This window comes from Fulmarus glacialis, unplaced genomic scaffold (genome assembly GCF_000690835.1).
Source record: "Fulmarus glacialis isolate BGI_N327 unplaced genomic scaffold, ASM69083v1 scaffold35757, whole genome shotgun sequence".
NCBI lineage: Eukaryota > Metazoa > Chordata > Aves > Procellariiformes > Procellariidae > Fulmarus > Fulmarus glacialis.
Genome location: NW_009224455.1, coordinates 39,242 through 55,790, shown reverse-complemented (window position 1 = coordinate 55,790; position 16,549 = coordinate 39,242). Strand labels below are relative to the sequence as shown.

Genomic DNA, 16,549 nt, shown 5'->3' with positions numbered 1-16,549 from the left:
CTCTAAACATGAAAAATAGGTGGTGAGACTGACATGCCAAGTATCTGTGTGGAACATAACATGGAGCATAATAAAAAAGGAATGTTAAATTACTCGCACCCTCTGAGACATCTTGAATCCAGCCTACTGCCTGCTCTTATTTATTTGTTTCTCTATTTTTGCTTTTCAAGGGACTTGGCCAGGTCAGTGTCAATGCAGAGAAGGTTACACGGGAGAAAAATGTGATCATTGTGCATTTGGGTATCGGGGCTATCCAAACTGCCTGCGTTGTAACTGCAGCCTGATTGGTAGCATTAATGAAGATCCGTGCACAGAACCTTGTCTTTGCAAAGTGAGTATTAAACTGCCATTTTTGTTTAAAATCGAATCTGTGAATTGATTTGTAAACCCCTTTTTAATAGGGGAAACTACTTCATTAACTGGAGAGATCACTTCTTTTATAGGAAGTAACCTGTTGTGACTGTACACCTGACAACCTAGAACTTAAAATTACTAACTATTCTCTGTACTGAAAAATATGATAATTTATATTGAATAGTTCTGTGTGTTACTAATACACCATATTCTATAATAATTGGCCAGACTGGCATTAAAATCAAATAATAACTGTGCATATTAGTGCAAGGGAGAATCACAGAGGGAATGACAGTATGCCTAGCTGGGTTTGGTTTTAGGCATGAGCTGATACTTCTCTTCAAAGTCACTGATTTCTTGTAAAGAAAGGATGTGTTTATAACATCTGCTTTGTGTGAAGAAACAGCATGAGTTTGGAAAGAACTATTGGAAAAATTACATTAGATGTATGTATGAAATATGATTTAATTATTTGATTACAAAATATAAACCATAAAAAATGTTAAAAAAGAGAGCAGTTTTGCAGCCTTTTTTTTTTTTGGTAAATATCCAAACCCGTTGAAATACCTTGCAGCTGTATATTCTGCTGAACTTTATTACAAAGCTGTGTGTCAATATTTAAAGAAGTTACACTTAATTTTCTGAACCAAATGTTAGCTAGTAGTTTATGTATTTGTTGCCAAGTATGACAGTGTACAGGAGCCAAAAAAAATGTGGTTTGTTTGACAATTTTTCTGAAACTTCTTAGACCTTTTGCGTAATTTATCTGATCCAAAATATCAAACATATAAATAACCAGAGTCTGGAAGAAAGAAATAGCTCCAATGGCCAATTTAAATACAAAAAAGGAGATACAACCATTTTGCCTGATTTTGAGCTAGAGTAACGTCAGCCGATGCAGCTAACTGGTGGAAATTTTGGTGTAAACTGGACGAGAAACTGTCCCCTTACAGTGCCGTCGTGGGCATGAGCCTGGCATACAGAATTTTTCAGCCAGATCACTGAGTACAGAGCCAGCAGCCCACGTACAGAGGTGAAAGGAAGGAAGGAGAAAAGTTGTGTGCTCCAAATATCAAATGAAGGAGAAGGGATTTCTAAGCCTATGCAGTCTCTGTGAACACAGTAGTGCCAGCTATTCCTTTTTATACTCTGAATTTCATAATATTGGATCTTTTGTGAAACACAGCTCTTGACATCTAGTCATTGGGTAAGACTTTTATTTTTCATTAACAAATAAATAATAATTTCTGTCTAATCATGTTACAGAGACAAAATGAAATGAGTGATCCAAGTGCATCCTGAAGACTGAGAAATAAAAAAGCTGAAAAGAGCATACAAATATTATTTTTGTAAAAATCCAAGATTTTAAAATCTCATTATCTCAGGAGGCCCTTTGCCTGAGGTTCTTCCTAAGTTTGAATGTTAACAAATAGAAAGCAGTCATCCTCAGCCTTTGAATCAAAGCTGGGAATCATAAATTTTTAATACGGTTTGCAAAAACAGTTTGTACTTTGCTTAAAAAAGCACATAACCTACCTGTTTAGGCAGGTCTTATCTAAACTTGACATGCCAAACACTGGTCCAGAAGAAGAGACAGTTGGTAGTGTTGCCACCAAAGCTCTGAGATTTCTCTCTGGTAAGCCTGAAATTTGCTCTGTACGGACCAAATCTGATGTAAATCTGGAATCTGGAGTGATTCTTTTGGCTGAAGTGAAGTTACCCTGGTGACTGCTTCTGAAAGCAGAATTTGGTCCACAGATATTGCATTTCAAATTGCAATGCAGAGCTCATACAGGCCTCCTCAAAATAGCAGGACAGGTATGCTTCACTGTATGCACTGCAGTCCAGGTGTCCCAACCATATGTATCGGGGAACTGTGGGTGCTCTGTGAAGTTCTCTTTACCTTTGTAGTGGAGTTTTCCCATAGTGGAAACCAAAGGTTGAGATGGGGGAGTCATGTGTGTCCAGGTCTTGTCCTGATATGAAGCTAGGACATGATCAGAAACTTGTCCCTGGCAGTGGGAAATGTCCTATATCTTACTGTGTAGAAATACCCACTGAGCTTTACTATTTATACAGCTTCATGGGCATTTACCGAATGTTTTCTTTACTGGTTTGCTTGTCAGCAGCAATTGTGTAAACTTTTCGAATAAATAACTACATATTGTCCGTACAAATTTTACAAGAAAAAAATTGGGTGCACTGTTTTGGATTTTTTTTTTTCCCCTTGTAAATTCTACATTGAAAGAGGTATGTAGCAGTATGCTCTGAACTACCCAGTTTGCATGGTAAAGAGGCAGCAGGCCAGTGATAGGAGCTAAAGGGGTGGAGCACCACTACTTTTGGAGTAGGAGTTTCTGGACCTTAGCCAGAGCATATTAGGAGGAAGAGCTGCCAGCTAGCATAAGTGTATGTGGTGTTCCTCCAGGAAGAGGTGGCAGCAGTGGTGGGGATCACAGTATAAGTATTAATAGATGGTTGAGGAACTGTTCTCTTGAAGTTGGCTGTGGTAGCTCCAGGAGCCTGGCCTTAAAGGTGAGCTATCCTGTATGTAGACTATCTGGATTCAGTAAACATGGGAACTTTTCTCCAGAGCAATCTACAAATTCAAGCTACAAGAGTAGTAGACTGGCAAGCTGGCAGAAGCTTTTCAAACCCTGCCTGAGTGCTGAAATTTCACTGCAATAGAGCCCTTCCCAGTGCATGTTTAGATTTTGATGAACTGGCAAATTCTGATAAATTTTTCCAATCAGTTTTAGTTTTAAGCTGAGTCTTATTCAGTAATCCTGCTGTGCTGAAATCTGTTTTCTTTTATATCCTTCTGAATGCTGTTATGCCTAAATCCCATCTAATCCACTGTATTCGTTACCATAATAATGCTGATGTGAAACAAATGTTATATGCCATTGACAGGAAAATGTAGAAGGTGAAAACTGTGATCTCTGTAAACCAGGATTCTACAATTTGCAAGAAAGAAATCCTCAGGGCTGCACAGAGTGTTTCTGCTTTGGGGTTTCTGATGTCTGTGACAGCCTAACATGGCCCATCAGTCAGGTATTTATATGTTTTGTCCATGACCTAATATTCTTTCCTCAGGCAGCTGCAAAATGTACTATATTTCTCTTCGACATGTGCCCAAGTTAACTCCAAATTCTGGCATGTGTCTCCCTACAGAGGAATGGATTTTCAGTGTCATTCGGCAGCTCTAGGTAGTCAGCATGTCATCCCAGTGCAGGCTTTGGCCCCACTGGCTTGCAGTAATACCAGAAGCACTGGGTAGTGGAGGCTGTGATAATGTACTGGAAAAATGCAATTTCTTCTGACCTTGTGCTGTTAAAGTTTCTTTGCATATTGAAGAGATTAACTCCAATCTGTTTCCTTGCTCTCATACCAACTGAGCAAGGCTAGAGTGACCTCTGGCAATATTGCCAATACTCTTTCTTAGAAAAACAGGGTGGTTATAAATATCACTGTTTTCTGAATAGACATTTCTTGAGACAGGGGGCTTTAACACTGTTTTTCCACTGAATTCCTTCCATGTCTTTGCAGAGCTAGTCACACTTTAGTCCCCTGTTTTTTGTGCCAATAAAAAGAGAGGAAAACACATCAAATTGACTGAAATCCTAAGATGCTTGTATAAAACTCTTTCAGTGAGAAGAACAAAGTTCTCTCATCTTGCTCCCTCTTCTGGGACTCTGGATTTAACTTTCCTCCAGCTCAGCCCTATCTATAAATGGGGACGATAGACCTCAAAGCCCTTGAAGTTCTGTAACTCTATCTCAGGGAATTACATAGGTATAATGCTAATTTTATTGGGAGGATGAAAATCACACCCATTATATTTTTGTTCCCATCTAACAGAGGGGTAGAGACAATCCTAGTCTGAAGTGGCATGTATTGGATGTCAGACTGGGCTAATGAAAGTGTTACAGATCCATCAATTTGAATGAATATCTAGGGAGGGGTTAAGTTTAGTGACTGCTTTCTCAGTGACACAAAGCCTGACTCCATTAATAATACTATTCTTTCTTGCAGATATCAGACATGACTGGATGGCTTGTTACTGATCTGTATAATGCAAGGAGCGTGCAACCTCAGCGAAGCCAATTTGATGGACCCCGTCAAATAAGTATTAACAACACTGAGGCTGTGAAAGTGCTGAAACATACTTATTACTGGTCAGCACCTGAGTCGTATCTAGGAAATAAAGTAAGTTCTCAGCTAGAACCAAAACTCCTTCATAGTTTCTCTATTTTAATCATAACATTGCTCTAAATACATGTTTCTGTAATTAAAAATTACACATAAACCCCAGTACCAGACTTCTCAATCTGTCTCTGATCTTCAAATCACAGTGTTCCTGGCCAGACATTCCCAGTACCCTCTTCTTGGTCATCTTGCCCAACCTCCCTGCTCAAGCAGGATCACCTAGAGCAGGTTGCCCAGGACTATGTCCAGAGAGCTTCTTCTGAGTATCTCCAAGGTTGCAGACTCCACAACCTCCCTGGGCAACCTGTGCCAGTGCTTGGTCACCCTTACAATAAAAAAGTGTTCCCTGATGTTCAGAGGGAACCTCCTGTATTTCAGTGTGTGCCCATTGCCTCTTATCCTGTTACTGGGCACCACTGAAAAGAACCTGGCTCCATCCTCTTTGCACCCTCCCTTCAGATATTTATATGTATTGATGAGATCCCCCTGAGCCTTCTCTAGGCTAAACAGTCCCAGTACTCTCAGTTTTTCCTCATATGAAAGATGCTCCAGGCTCTTAATCCTCTTAGTGACCCTTTGCTGGGCTCTTCCCAGTATATCCGTCTCTCTCTTGTACTGGAAAGCTCAGAACTCCAGCTGTGGCCTTACCAGTGCTGAGTAGAGGGGACCTTGCAACAATTATTTTCGGTCCAGTCTCTTTGCCCCTGCAGCCCCATTTCTTAGTATGGTGACACAGTAAATGAAAACAAGTCTCAGAAGTGTAACATTAAGGAGTAGTTTTGCACAGGGCAACGCTCACTCAAATTCTGATCTCTTATTCATTTAATGTAGGCCTAACTCATGGTACTACTCTTTGACTACTTACTTTGAAGTAGTCGGCAGCAGTTGTGAGGCTAAGGAGCCTGAAAGGTGGAATACAGAATGTGAATAACTCCAACATGCTGTGCCCCTTGGCTAGGACAGTAGTGTAAATCTCTGCTGTTTGTTGAAAGTCCTGTAGGTGTTTCACTGAATGAGGGCACTTATCTGAATCATCTGTAGAGCCTTCAGCTAGCTTTCCACACCTGCACAGCAACAAGCCAGTGCTTGTCCCTGTGTTGATACACACGGCATGTTAAATTTTCCCTGGAAAGTAGTATTTGTAAGCTTTGTACTCCTGTAATTTGGACATTGTACTGTCCCATGTCACTTCTTCGTGTTGGTTGGAGGTTATTGTGTTGTTAAGACTTTGCTTTTTGTTATTTCAGCTCACAGCTTTTGGTGGAGACTTGAGGTATACGGTATCTTATGACATTCCAATGGAGAGTGTGGACAGTGATATAGTATCTAGTGTGGATGTCATCATTCAGGTGGATTTTTTTTCAGCTTGTTACTATTCAGACATTATTAGGAATCTATGAAGGGGTTAAAAAAAGGAAAATAAAATAATATTTCTATAGTAGTAGTTTTGTCAATTTTAGGTCCCTTCTTAAAAGTCACTATGAAGGTTTTGTTACTACTTGTTTCTCTGATTTTCTGATCCATTTGTCTGAAATTGTAAGTATACAATACTGGTTTTAAATGAGAAATACCTAAATTTTAACCTATGGGTAAACAGGTGAGGTGTTCATTACCAAATGTACGAAGCTCTGTTTACAAAAGAAACTACAATAAGATGGAAGGACTTACATTTATGAAACAGATGAATGTTCTTGCTGATTGGTTACTTTTCTAGATTTGTGTTGCAGTTAAAAAATAAGGCTCTATATTGAATCCAGACACTTCCAAAAAAGCATTTTTTTTTTACTTAGCAATAGAACAAAGGAGAAAAGAGATTCTGTTTTGTAGAGGAGTTTGATTTTTGAAATTTAATTTAATTCTTTTTCTGAAAGAAAATCAAGTATTTCTGAAGCCTCTGAACCAAAAGAGAATGGGATTATAGTCTTCCTGAAGCCATGGAAAATGCAGACCTTTCCCTTACTTTTTTTCTAGTGCAAGAAGTCTAGTTTGATTGCCTCTTTTCTGTGTTACCTGGATGTATATCTGACAATAAATGTAATTGCTTAATAAAATTCGCATGCAAATATGGAAAATGTTTTCTCTGTCTTTCAATTTCAGGGTAATGGGCAGATTTTGAGTACAAGAGCAGCAGGCTTGTCATTGCAACCATATGAGGAGTACTCTAATGCAGTGAGATTTGTATCAGAGAATTTCATAGACTTCAATACAAAAAAAGCTATAGACCGGGAAAGGTTGATGACTGTTCTGGTAAACGTGACCCATGTTCTGATCAGGGCCAACTACAACATTGCCAAAAAAGCCGTGTACAGGTGAGGGAGATAAAATGTTCAAGTTAATCGATATACTTCTATTATTTTTGTGCATATGAAACACTATTCATAGTGGCAGTATTCCTGAATTTTTACGTTAATAATTTCTAGAAAAAACCATTTTTTTAATTGAATTTTCTCAAGACCGGTCTTGTCGGCAAAATACATTCATGTGGAATGTGTGGAAAAGGGCATTTGGTTGTTTTAAAGATATCTGATAGCAGAAACATTGTTTTCTGCTTTAAAGGAATACTGCATAAAAGCCATATTACAATGGCTGCTTTGTTAAAGGGAAATACCTCTGAAACTCTCAACAGTATGCTTATTTTGGTATGTGGCAAGTTAATCCATCCCTGACTATTGAAAACCTGCCAGTAAAGACTTTGGCTGTAATTTCTTTTAATGTCTGTTTGTAGATGTTACTGACGCTCATCTCTAAGGGAGTGCTCAATAGGAAAATTGGGCTGGAACAAATTTAAGTGGTCATTCCATAGTTTCAAGTCTCCAGGTTATACAGGAATAAAGTCTTACCTCTCTCAAGGGAATCAGTTCCAGTGCTTCATCATTTATTTACTTAATTCCCTTAGCCTCATCAATAGCCTTTCTTCCTCATTCCCTAATTTGATAGCGTGTCACATCAATAACATTGGACTTGATACCAGATTTGCTTTGTGCCCTTTTGTGCCCTTGAGGAGTGGTGATGTTTATGTTCATTTAGGAATAATGTGTTCATCTTTCTGGAATGTTTGTAAAGATTTATTTAAATCATTTTACCTGTGGCTAAGTAGATTTTCTCTGCTGCAAAATGCCATTGTTTGCAGTAAAAGGTTTTGCTTTGTTCTGTTGTGTGCACCAGAAATGAACTGATGCTGTTTCTCACTACTTACCCACCTGTGATATGTGTCTATTTTAGACATGGTGCAGTAAAACTGTCTTATTTCCGGACAGCAATAGAAGGCTGCCCCACTGAATTACCTCTAATACCATGACAGAGAGGGAAGGTTTTGTTTAAACCTCTCCACAGGAGATGAGACTATGGTAGTAACAATAATGATAACAGGAGGATGGCACATCTACTCCCAGAACTGCAAATGCAGTGGTAACACTATGATCATAGTCTTTTTACAGCAGAGGTTTGTGCCTGTTCCTCAGCTGTCACTGCCAGGGAGCAGCGCTCAGCAGTCTTAACTCCCCTAGAAGCAAACTATCCTGTTCAAAATCAAGTTTGAGGAAACAAATGATGTGATGTTTTCATGCTTGATCCTAGACTGGACTCTGTGACCCTGGATACTGCAAGTACAAATATTATAGATCTTTCTTCAGCACCAGATGTGGAATTCTGTGAATGTCCTCAAGGTTACACAGGAATATCCTGTGAGGTAACCTCTTACAGTGTTTTATGTATGCAAAATTATCTCCTATCTGAAAGGATCTAGTTTTTAAAGGCAGGCTGCCTTTAATTATACTGCCATAAAAGTATATGTTCTGTGGTGAAATGCTGTCTACTGTACTGTACACAATCCCGTAGATATTTTCTTCCAAATACACTAAATGAGATATTAAACTTATTTCTTGAATTCTATTTTGTGGCACTAAAAGGTGATGATACACTTTAGAACATCAGTGTTGCAGAGGGAGCAGCTGTAAAAGCTCTGTGAAGCTGTTTTGAGCTTACCTTACTTGTTAATAGCACTTTTCCTGGATCTGAATTGTGTACAGTTTATTTCTGTTTTATGTCATTAGGTTTATGGAGGCAATAAGGAATCTTAGCAGGGAGGAATGCTAGCCTTTGGAAGATCCCACAAGGGTCAAATGTGTCACGCAAGGTGGTGTCTTATATATCTGTGAATAGAAGATTAGGGAGGCAGAGCACCATCTGCAGAATAGCAGGAATTAATTTGACAAATAATTTCAGTATGAAGCCTTGTGCCATAGCATCGTTAATGATTCTGCAGCGGAGGTAGAACATCTGTTTTTTATTGTCCCATAATAAAGAACTTCACATATTCAACTGCACAAAACTTAACTTATGTGCCTCCAGGGGACAAAGGGCTGAATCAAAGTTTCATGGAGTTAATTCTTATCCCCTTTATCCAGTGCAAGTAAAAAACAACCACCAGAAAAGAGCTGCAGTGACATCAATAGAGTTGAAAGAGCGCTCAGTTACCACAATGTGAATGAGTCAGATGGCGGGTGGTCGGAAGTGGGCTCTTTGAAAATGTTTTGATGTGTACTTTTAATACACATCATGCTACTGCTTTTTCCCCCCTCTGTTTCTTTTCAGTCCTGTCTCCCTGGGTACTACCGTGTGGATGGAATACTCTTTGGAGGTATTTGTCAACCCTGCAAATGCAATGGGCATGCAACTGAGTGTGATATTCATGGTGTTTGCTTTGTAAGTCATCCTTCAAAATGTTTGTGTTTTAAGCATCTATTTAGGAATTAGGAGAACATTTTGGCTGTGGGAGACAAATTCACAGTGTAGGTAAATTTCAAGCTATGGGTACCAAGTATTTATTTTTCTTGCTTTTCATTGTTTATTTCAGAATATGTTCAGGAGGCTCCATTAAAGTGTTCTCCAATAAAGGGTTTGTTTCAATTTACCATTTCAAGTGGGGAGTAATCAGAACTAAAATAAAAATGTCACCATGGCTGATAAAAATCTTAACTTTGCTTGCTGCAGGTGACAATAAAACTTTTCCTGAAAGGAACAAAATTAAAAAATATTTTGGGTGAATATCTGTTTTCAGATATATGTGCATCTTCCATGACTGACATCAGTGGAAATTACACATTACCTTCTGAAGAGACAGTTTAGCTCTCATATCTTTTCTGAAATTTAAAGGTCACAGAAATACAATGGCTAAACACTAGTAAGAAATACATAAGAAGTTTGTTACTGCAAATGTGTGCAATATGCAAAATATGTTTAAGTTTGTGTATAAGTAATGTGGCTGGTTTCATGGTGTAAAGTATATTCTAAAATGTAGGAAGGAAACAATTAGGATTTGTTGTTACAACTTGTAAAAAAAACCCACTTATTTTCAAAGTTCTACTCTGTCCTTCATGACTGTCTCCTTGAACGTTATACTGCATGCAGACTCCTGCAGGGATCCCTCAGGGGCTGAAAAACCATGAAGAGTAAATATGAAAAGCTTTTTTCCATGTCTCACAGGCTTGTCAACACAACACAACAGGACCTTTCTGTGATCAGTGCTTGCCTGGCTTCTATGGAAGTCCATCCCAAGGAACTTCTGAGGACTGCCAGCCTTGTGCATGTCCTCTGAGTTCTGCTGCAAACAAGTAAGCTGCTTACATGAGATTTTCTTTTGCATCTTCAGCAAAATCAGGAAGTGAAATAAAGAAAAAATGTCATGAAATCTGAAGGAGCGAGAGAAGGACTTTTTTTTTCTCCTTCTTCATTTGAGCATATCTCTTAGAAACACTTTTTGCAGGTAGACAAACATACAGACTAAGCTAAGAAAGGCTGAATGAACTGGTGCAATTAGTACATGAAGGGTAGAAGTAGTATTTCGACCTATCCTTGAACTTGGCAGCAAAATCACTGTTATCTTTCATGTTGTTTCAGAAAACAACAGAAGGACAGAAGTGTTGCATGTGAAAAAGAGGAGCTTGGTACAGAAATTGGACAGATTTGCTAGAAAGAGGGCCAGGTTTTTAGGAAGTTTTAAAATCTTCCTTTCCTTTAAAAGAAAAAAAACTCAAGAAGAGTTTTTGAAAATGGTAACTTTATTTTGACATTTTGTAATGTTTAAGGCATTGATGTTAATCTAGAAAAAATTGCAATTACATGGTTATATAGAAAGATGTATGGACTTGAAGGGTGGACGTTGAATGTAGAAGTCTTGTGATTCTGTATTGATACTGACTGCCGTAAATATTGTTAATAGTTTCAGTCCTACTTGCCAGCTGAGTGAAGGAGGTGGAATTGTCTGTGACAACTGTCTTCCAGGCTATACTGGTTCTCAGTGTGAAAGGTATGTACACTAGCTTTGGGTAAAATATCTGCATTATTGCCATCACTAACTGTTCATCATCCTACCTGCCTTGAATTGTTCATACCACATGTACAGAATATTCGTAATAAACTTTTCCTTCCCATTTTGTCTTTGCTTGTAATACAGAGACACTTCAGATAAAAATTTAATAGGAAATACTCCCTTGCGTGGGGAGAGTGTTTGACGTGACTGCATTCCAGCTGATAAAGTTTTTAATCTCTGGTGTAGGTGTGCTAATGGTTACTATGGAAATCCACTCATACCTGGACAATCGTGTGCTCCTTGTGAATGCAATGGCAATGTAAACCCTCAAGAAGATGGCCACTGTGATACCTTCACAGGACAATGCCTGAAATGTCTGGGGAACACAGCAGGTCACCACTGTGAAAAGTGTGCTGATGGGTACTATGGGGATGCAGTGATTGAGAAAAGCTGTCGTGGTAAGCTATTACTATTACTCTCAAAATTTAAAGAACACAAAAATGTGGTGTACATGTAGCAGAACGGATGGGGGGATGTGCACCTTTGCTGAAAGAGCCAATCTTCAAGTTGTGAGGTGGCAAATGCAGGTTGAAAATGATGGGGTTGGGTTAGCCTGAGGAAGGAATGTATTATGCTAGGGTCTGACACTTCATATTACTGAAACTTATTGGCTTACTTAGACTGTCCCTCCAGTGACCTGCTGTGGACATTTCCTACTTCTGAATGTTAGATATAGGGCTGGAAGAAACAAACTTCCCAAATGTATCTATTCACAGAGGTGGGTTTTTTTTATCTTTTAGTCCAATGTCTAGTACAGGTATTACTGTAGTATATTAACATCTATGGGATATAAACAGGCGAAACACACATTATATACCACATTTGGAATTCTGCATAATAATGAATGCATATGCATATAGGTAGACATTAATAAAGTTTTTTTTATTTGGTTTCTTTTTGTCTAAACATAAGCCTGTGCGTGCCATGTGAATGGTTCCCTTTCGAGTACTTGTCATCACGAGACAGGCTTCTGTCACTGCAAATCAAATGTGATTGGAGAAAGATGTGATAAGTGCTTGGTAAGCAAATATTCACCTGTTCCTAATACCTACATTTTCTTGTATCTTGGTCTTCCTGTTTATCTATAGATATCGGTTAGAGCAGATACAGAGCATAGCAGCAAATATATTCAGGGCAGAGGCTACCTGTTGCTGGAGTGGAGACCAAAGGTTTGTCTGCACAGGCTTTTGCAGTTGCAAATTGCTCTGCCTGCGCTCTTTGCAGATGTGAAGCTATATAGTTGATTCAGCACCCTTCTATATAGGGCTGTTCAGGCTAGTGCTGCGCTCGCTGACAGTGTGCAGTCATGTTGGCTTACCGAAAAAACAAACCGAACACTGCTAACAGACCTGAAGGGATCTTAGCACCGTGCTTCTGCAAAATGAAGTCTGAACAGGAATATCTGAAGACTGTGGTTGGTGATAATAAATACATCATGGCTGAACACCAAAAAGGGATTCAGCTAAAAGACAGGCCTGTTATAAGAACAAGTAGATATTCACTGGTGACACAAAACAGCAGTTTCCAGCCTTTGCTGAGTGTAGAACTGCCTCAGAGACCAGAGCAGGAAATCTGTGCCCAGTTACTGCCCTTGTGCCAGCCCAGCTGAATGCCTTTCAATCCACATGTACCGTAGGTCACTGACCTGCTCTCTTCTGGTCTTTCATTCACATTCACAGAAATCTGTGCCTGGTCAGCACAGCCCACCCCCACCTCACAGAAGTCTTTAAACTAAAATAACCTCAGACTTTAAAACATAAAGTCTCACTGATGAGATTAGAGGACCATGAGAACATTTCAGCATTCACTTTTTTACCCAAATGCATACTTGCGTATAGCTGGGAACAGTGAAGAGAGAAGGCCAGGGAGTCCTCCCGCAGCAGTCACACAGTGCTGACCAATATTGATGCAGGTCAGACAGCAGGGAAAGTAAACAAGAGAAAATAAGAGTGTACATCATATTGTTTTCAAAAATTTATGAAATATAGTTCAAATGTATTAACTTCTGTCCAACAGAATGGTTATTATGGCCTGCTTACTGAGCTTGGCTGCATTCCCTGCAACTGCAGTCAATTTGGCTCAGTCTCCGAGGACTGCAATCATCAGGGGCAGTGTCACTGTGTACCAGGAGTGGCTGGAGAAAAGTGTGATCGTTGTGCTCATGGCTTTCATGCGTTCCAGGATGGTGGCTGCACACGTAAGCTCTAATCCATGATCCTTTCAGGGTTTGTCTGGAATTTCTTTTAGCAGTATATTTTATGTTAAACTTTGGCAAAGGTCAGTTGTTTTGATGACTATATGGAAAAATCTGTAGAATGGTCTCCTAATACTTTGATTAAACTAGGGAACAAAACATTTCTTTGATTGCTTATTGTGTGGTTCCTTGTAAAAGGTGATGACTATGAAATAACAACTCAGAAACGTTGCATGAGAGAAATATTGCATCCTCAATAGCTCCTTTGTTGCTTTTTTTACAAAAACCTTCAGTCCTTCAGAGAGAATAGAAACTTCTTTTTTTCTGCAATCATAAAAGCTAAGAGCTACTACCCTTACAGATTTTTACCTTGTTTTTTCATTTAATTCTTAAAAATATATTTTAAACTTTGATAAGATGTCATTGACTATTTTCCCATCCTCGCCTGGGTGTGTACAATTTTTAGTCATGATACAGAGGAAAATGTTAATCCAAATGGAGAATATGCCATCAAAAAACCTAATTTATCATGTTAATAAGATGCCCTTTTCAACACAGTATAGCTAAAGGAATGCCTACCTTTTCTCTGACCTGATAGAAACATTTCTTTCCTGCCTCAGATAGCATAGTAATATGAAATCTGCAGTGAGATTATGTGATAGGATTATGTTTTGGAGCATATATGCTGTGTCTTTACTGAGAATCAAAGATCCCTTAGGTACCTTTAAACATTTCAGTCTCGAAAATTTTGTAAATGTTATTAAAACAATTAATAAAACCACTTTTCTGGACTTCTGCTTTTTAGCAAGAATAGTATTACATTTCTTAAATAGACAAGTGCTTCCTGCAGCAGTTAGTTATTACAAAAATATTATTCACTAAGCAATTCTTGAAAAGTACCAATTCCTGAGATTAATCCTTTCACCTGCTTGAGAACATTATCTCATCTCCTGCTGAGTTTTGTATCTGCTATAATAGAATATTTTTTCCTACAAATTTACTCTTCTCCACAATAGTTCTGTTTGGCTTTGTGGATTCCCCTGTGGAAATGCATCACTGCTTTTTAAACCACCGAACAGGCTATGTCAAGAAGCAATAGTGGGCTTTTAATAAAAAGATGAAATGTCACTGTGGTCACAATTTGTTTCTCAGTGATTAGGGTGCCAAGGAGTTCTTAGTGGAATGGATAAACTGTACTGCATAATTAAGAAAAGTAAGACTATCAGTGGTCTTGGAGTTTCTCCTCTGTAGCTAAAGCAAGGATAAAGTTAATCATTCGGTCCTATTTCTCTTGCAGCCTGTGACTGTGCTCATACTCAGAACAACTGTAATGCTGATTCTGGCCAATGCATTTGTCCCCCTCACACTCGGGGACCAAAATGTGAACTCTGTGAAGAAAATCACTGGGGACTGTCTCCTAAACTTGGCTGCAAGGTATGGTAGGCTGGCTGAAAAGCCATAGCTGTTAAAAGCAATTCACCTTATACTAATGTCAGAATTGGATTCTTGTTTTGAGAACCTCAGTCTTGATTCTCTGTCTCAAAGTGTTAGTGCAACATGCTCACATTAAAAAAAAAAATTAAAAAAAAAAAATCAGACTGTAAAGTGTTTCTTGAGGAACCTTCTAAGAAAGCTGCCTTTGAAAATACTGATCAGAGTGCCTATTCTGGATAGGTGCGTAGATCATATTAAAATTTTGAAGTGTGTATTCTAACTTTTAAATGCTTAAATTGTGATACTAAAACAGATTTATAACAACAATTGGCAACAAGGAACGTAGTTTCTGTGCTAACCAAGGAGTGATGATAATATGGTTTGAAGAACAATGAAATCTAACTTATCTTGAAAGTCACTGCATGCTTTTTTTGCGAATATTTAAAATTAAAATGGTATAAGGTAGTTAATGTTTCATGAATGGAAAAATGGTAAGTCCCATTATCTCAGCTTAATATTTATGATTAAGCAGTAAAATACCAACTCAGTGCAGATCCAAGGAGTAGCAACCATTTACGCAATTAGGTTCATGCAGTAAATTCCTGACAGATATGGCATTGGGCCAATCTTTATTTTATAAATGTTGAGATTTTAAAAAGCCTCTGAATTACATGAATGTAATGGGTAATTTCAATGGAGAAACCACAAATATAATCCAACTTGACAAGGTCTGTCATTATATGCAGTAAGTGCTTGACAAGTATAAGTATCAACCAAATTGTCTTCTTTTTTCTCTCTTTAATTTTTTAGAGTAAGGATGATAAAGTAGTCCTGTAATAGCTTTTCAGAGTTTACCATCTTAGTGATTTATAGCAACTTACTTGGCAGCTGGTCTTTAAAGCACTGCTTTGTCAGCTACCAGCTACTGTCATTCTTATGTTCTGCAAATACAATGTGCTGGTCCCTGTGTATTTCCCTTGAAGTGTTGCTTTCATAGGGTGATTCCACAGCACTTGCCAATGACCAAGTTTAATTAAATATGTAACTGCTCGCTCTTGATAAGTTGCTTAGCATTCCTTTTGGTTACAGCATCACAGTAATCAACATGAATTACTCTACGGTATTTTAGTTACTTTCTTGATGCAACAAACAATACTGTGATCTGCTGGTAACAGTCCCAATGGAGGCTCCCCTGCGCTGAAGAGTCAGCTGTGGCAGGTTGAGATCCCATGCAATGTCTACTGGCAAACCCTGGAAAGGCTCTTGCATGCTCTCTACATGGGTGAAATGGGGGAGATGCTATCAGAAACCCAGCTGGTCTGTTTTTGCAACACAGGCTGCATTGGTGGGACACTTCATCTGGTTCCATTTCTTGCAGTTTTCTTGGTATTCAGCTTCCATTTCTGGGTGCGGTGATGGAGCAGATCTGTAGTCATGTTTTGCTTACAACCCTTTTCAAGTGTGCTGCAGCTCTAAAGTACAGTTAATTGTACCTTAGAGTCCTTATGTATCTTTATCACATATAGATAGAGATTGAAGTACACGTAAATTATTTCTGTTATTATGATTCTTAAAATAGGGTTTGACGTTCAGAGCTGTAGACCTTTAATTGTATCTGGGAGCCAAAGTTGTTGACTTGTTTGGTCATAAAGTGTATTAGACTAGGCAGTGTAGTATCTAGTGCTTGCTGCTAGAGTAAAAACTGTTTAATGCCAAGAGTGAACTAATGGTGAGCAGCAAACTTGTGAAGAATGCTAAAGGATACATAATGTTGATAATAGATTTTGTGGGTCTTTGTGTAGAGTGCTTTACAAGGTAAGGCTTTTCGTCTCAAAGACAGATGATGAGGAAAGAAGACTGAGGGAAAATGCTCACAGTCAGGTAATGATAGATGGAATTTACTTTTGCCTGCACTATTAGAAATAACCACAGAGCAAAATTGGACTTGTTGAGTAACCACAGATATGAAATTAAGACTGAAGATTAGA

The 16,549-nt window shown here is 38.5% G+C and overlaps 1 protein-coding gene across 1 annotated transcript in view; it reads left to right on the top strand.

Moving 5' to 3' along the window:
• LAMA1 (laminin, alpha 1) overlaps positions 1–16,549 on the top strand; it is a gene marked incomplete at both ends in the record, with an annotated part of 64,925 nt that overhangs the window by 9,704 nt on the left and 38,672 nt on the right. Inside the window, 13 exons of the mRNA XM_009582157.1 lie at positions 171–331; positions 3,268–3,408; positions 4,390–4,563; positions 5,811–5,912; positions 6,661–6,872; positions 8,140–8,251; positions 9,157–9,267; positions 10,048–10,175; positions 10,784–10,870; positions 11,120–11,331; positions 11,846–11,952; positions 12,950–13,130; positions 14,425–14,561. Of these exons, the coding sequence (XP_009580452.1) occupies positions 171–331; positions 3,268–3,408; positions 4,390–4,563; positions 5,811–5,912; positions 6,661–6,872; positions 8,140–8,251; positions 9,157–9,267; positions 10,048–10,175; positions 10,784–10,870; positions 11,120–11,331; positions 11,846–11,952; positions 12,950–13,130; positions 14,425–14,561 (1,865 nt within the window). The remainder of the gene's footprint in view (positions 1–170; positions 332–3,267; positions 3,409–4,389; positions 4,564–5,810; positions 5,913–6,660; positions 6,873–8,139; positions 8,252–9,156; positions 9,268–10,047; positions 10,176–10,783; positions 10,871–11,119; positions 11,332–11,845; positions 11,953–12,949; positions 13,131–14,424; positions 14,562–16,549) is intronic.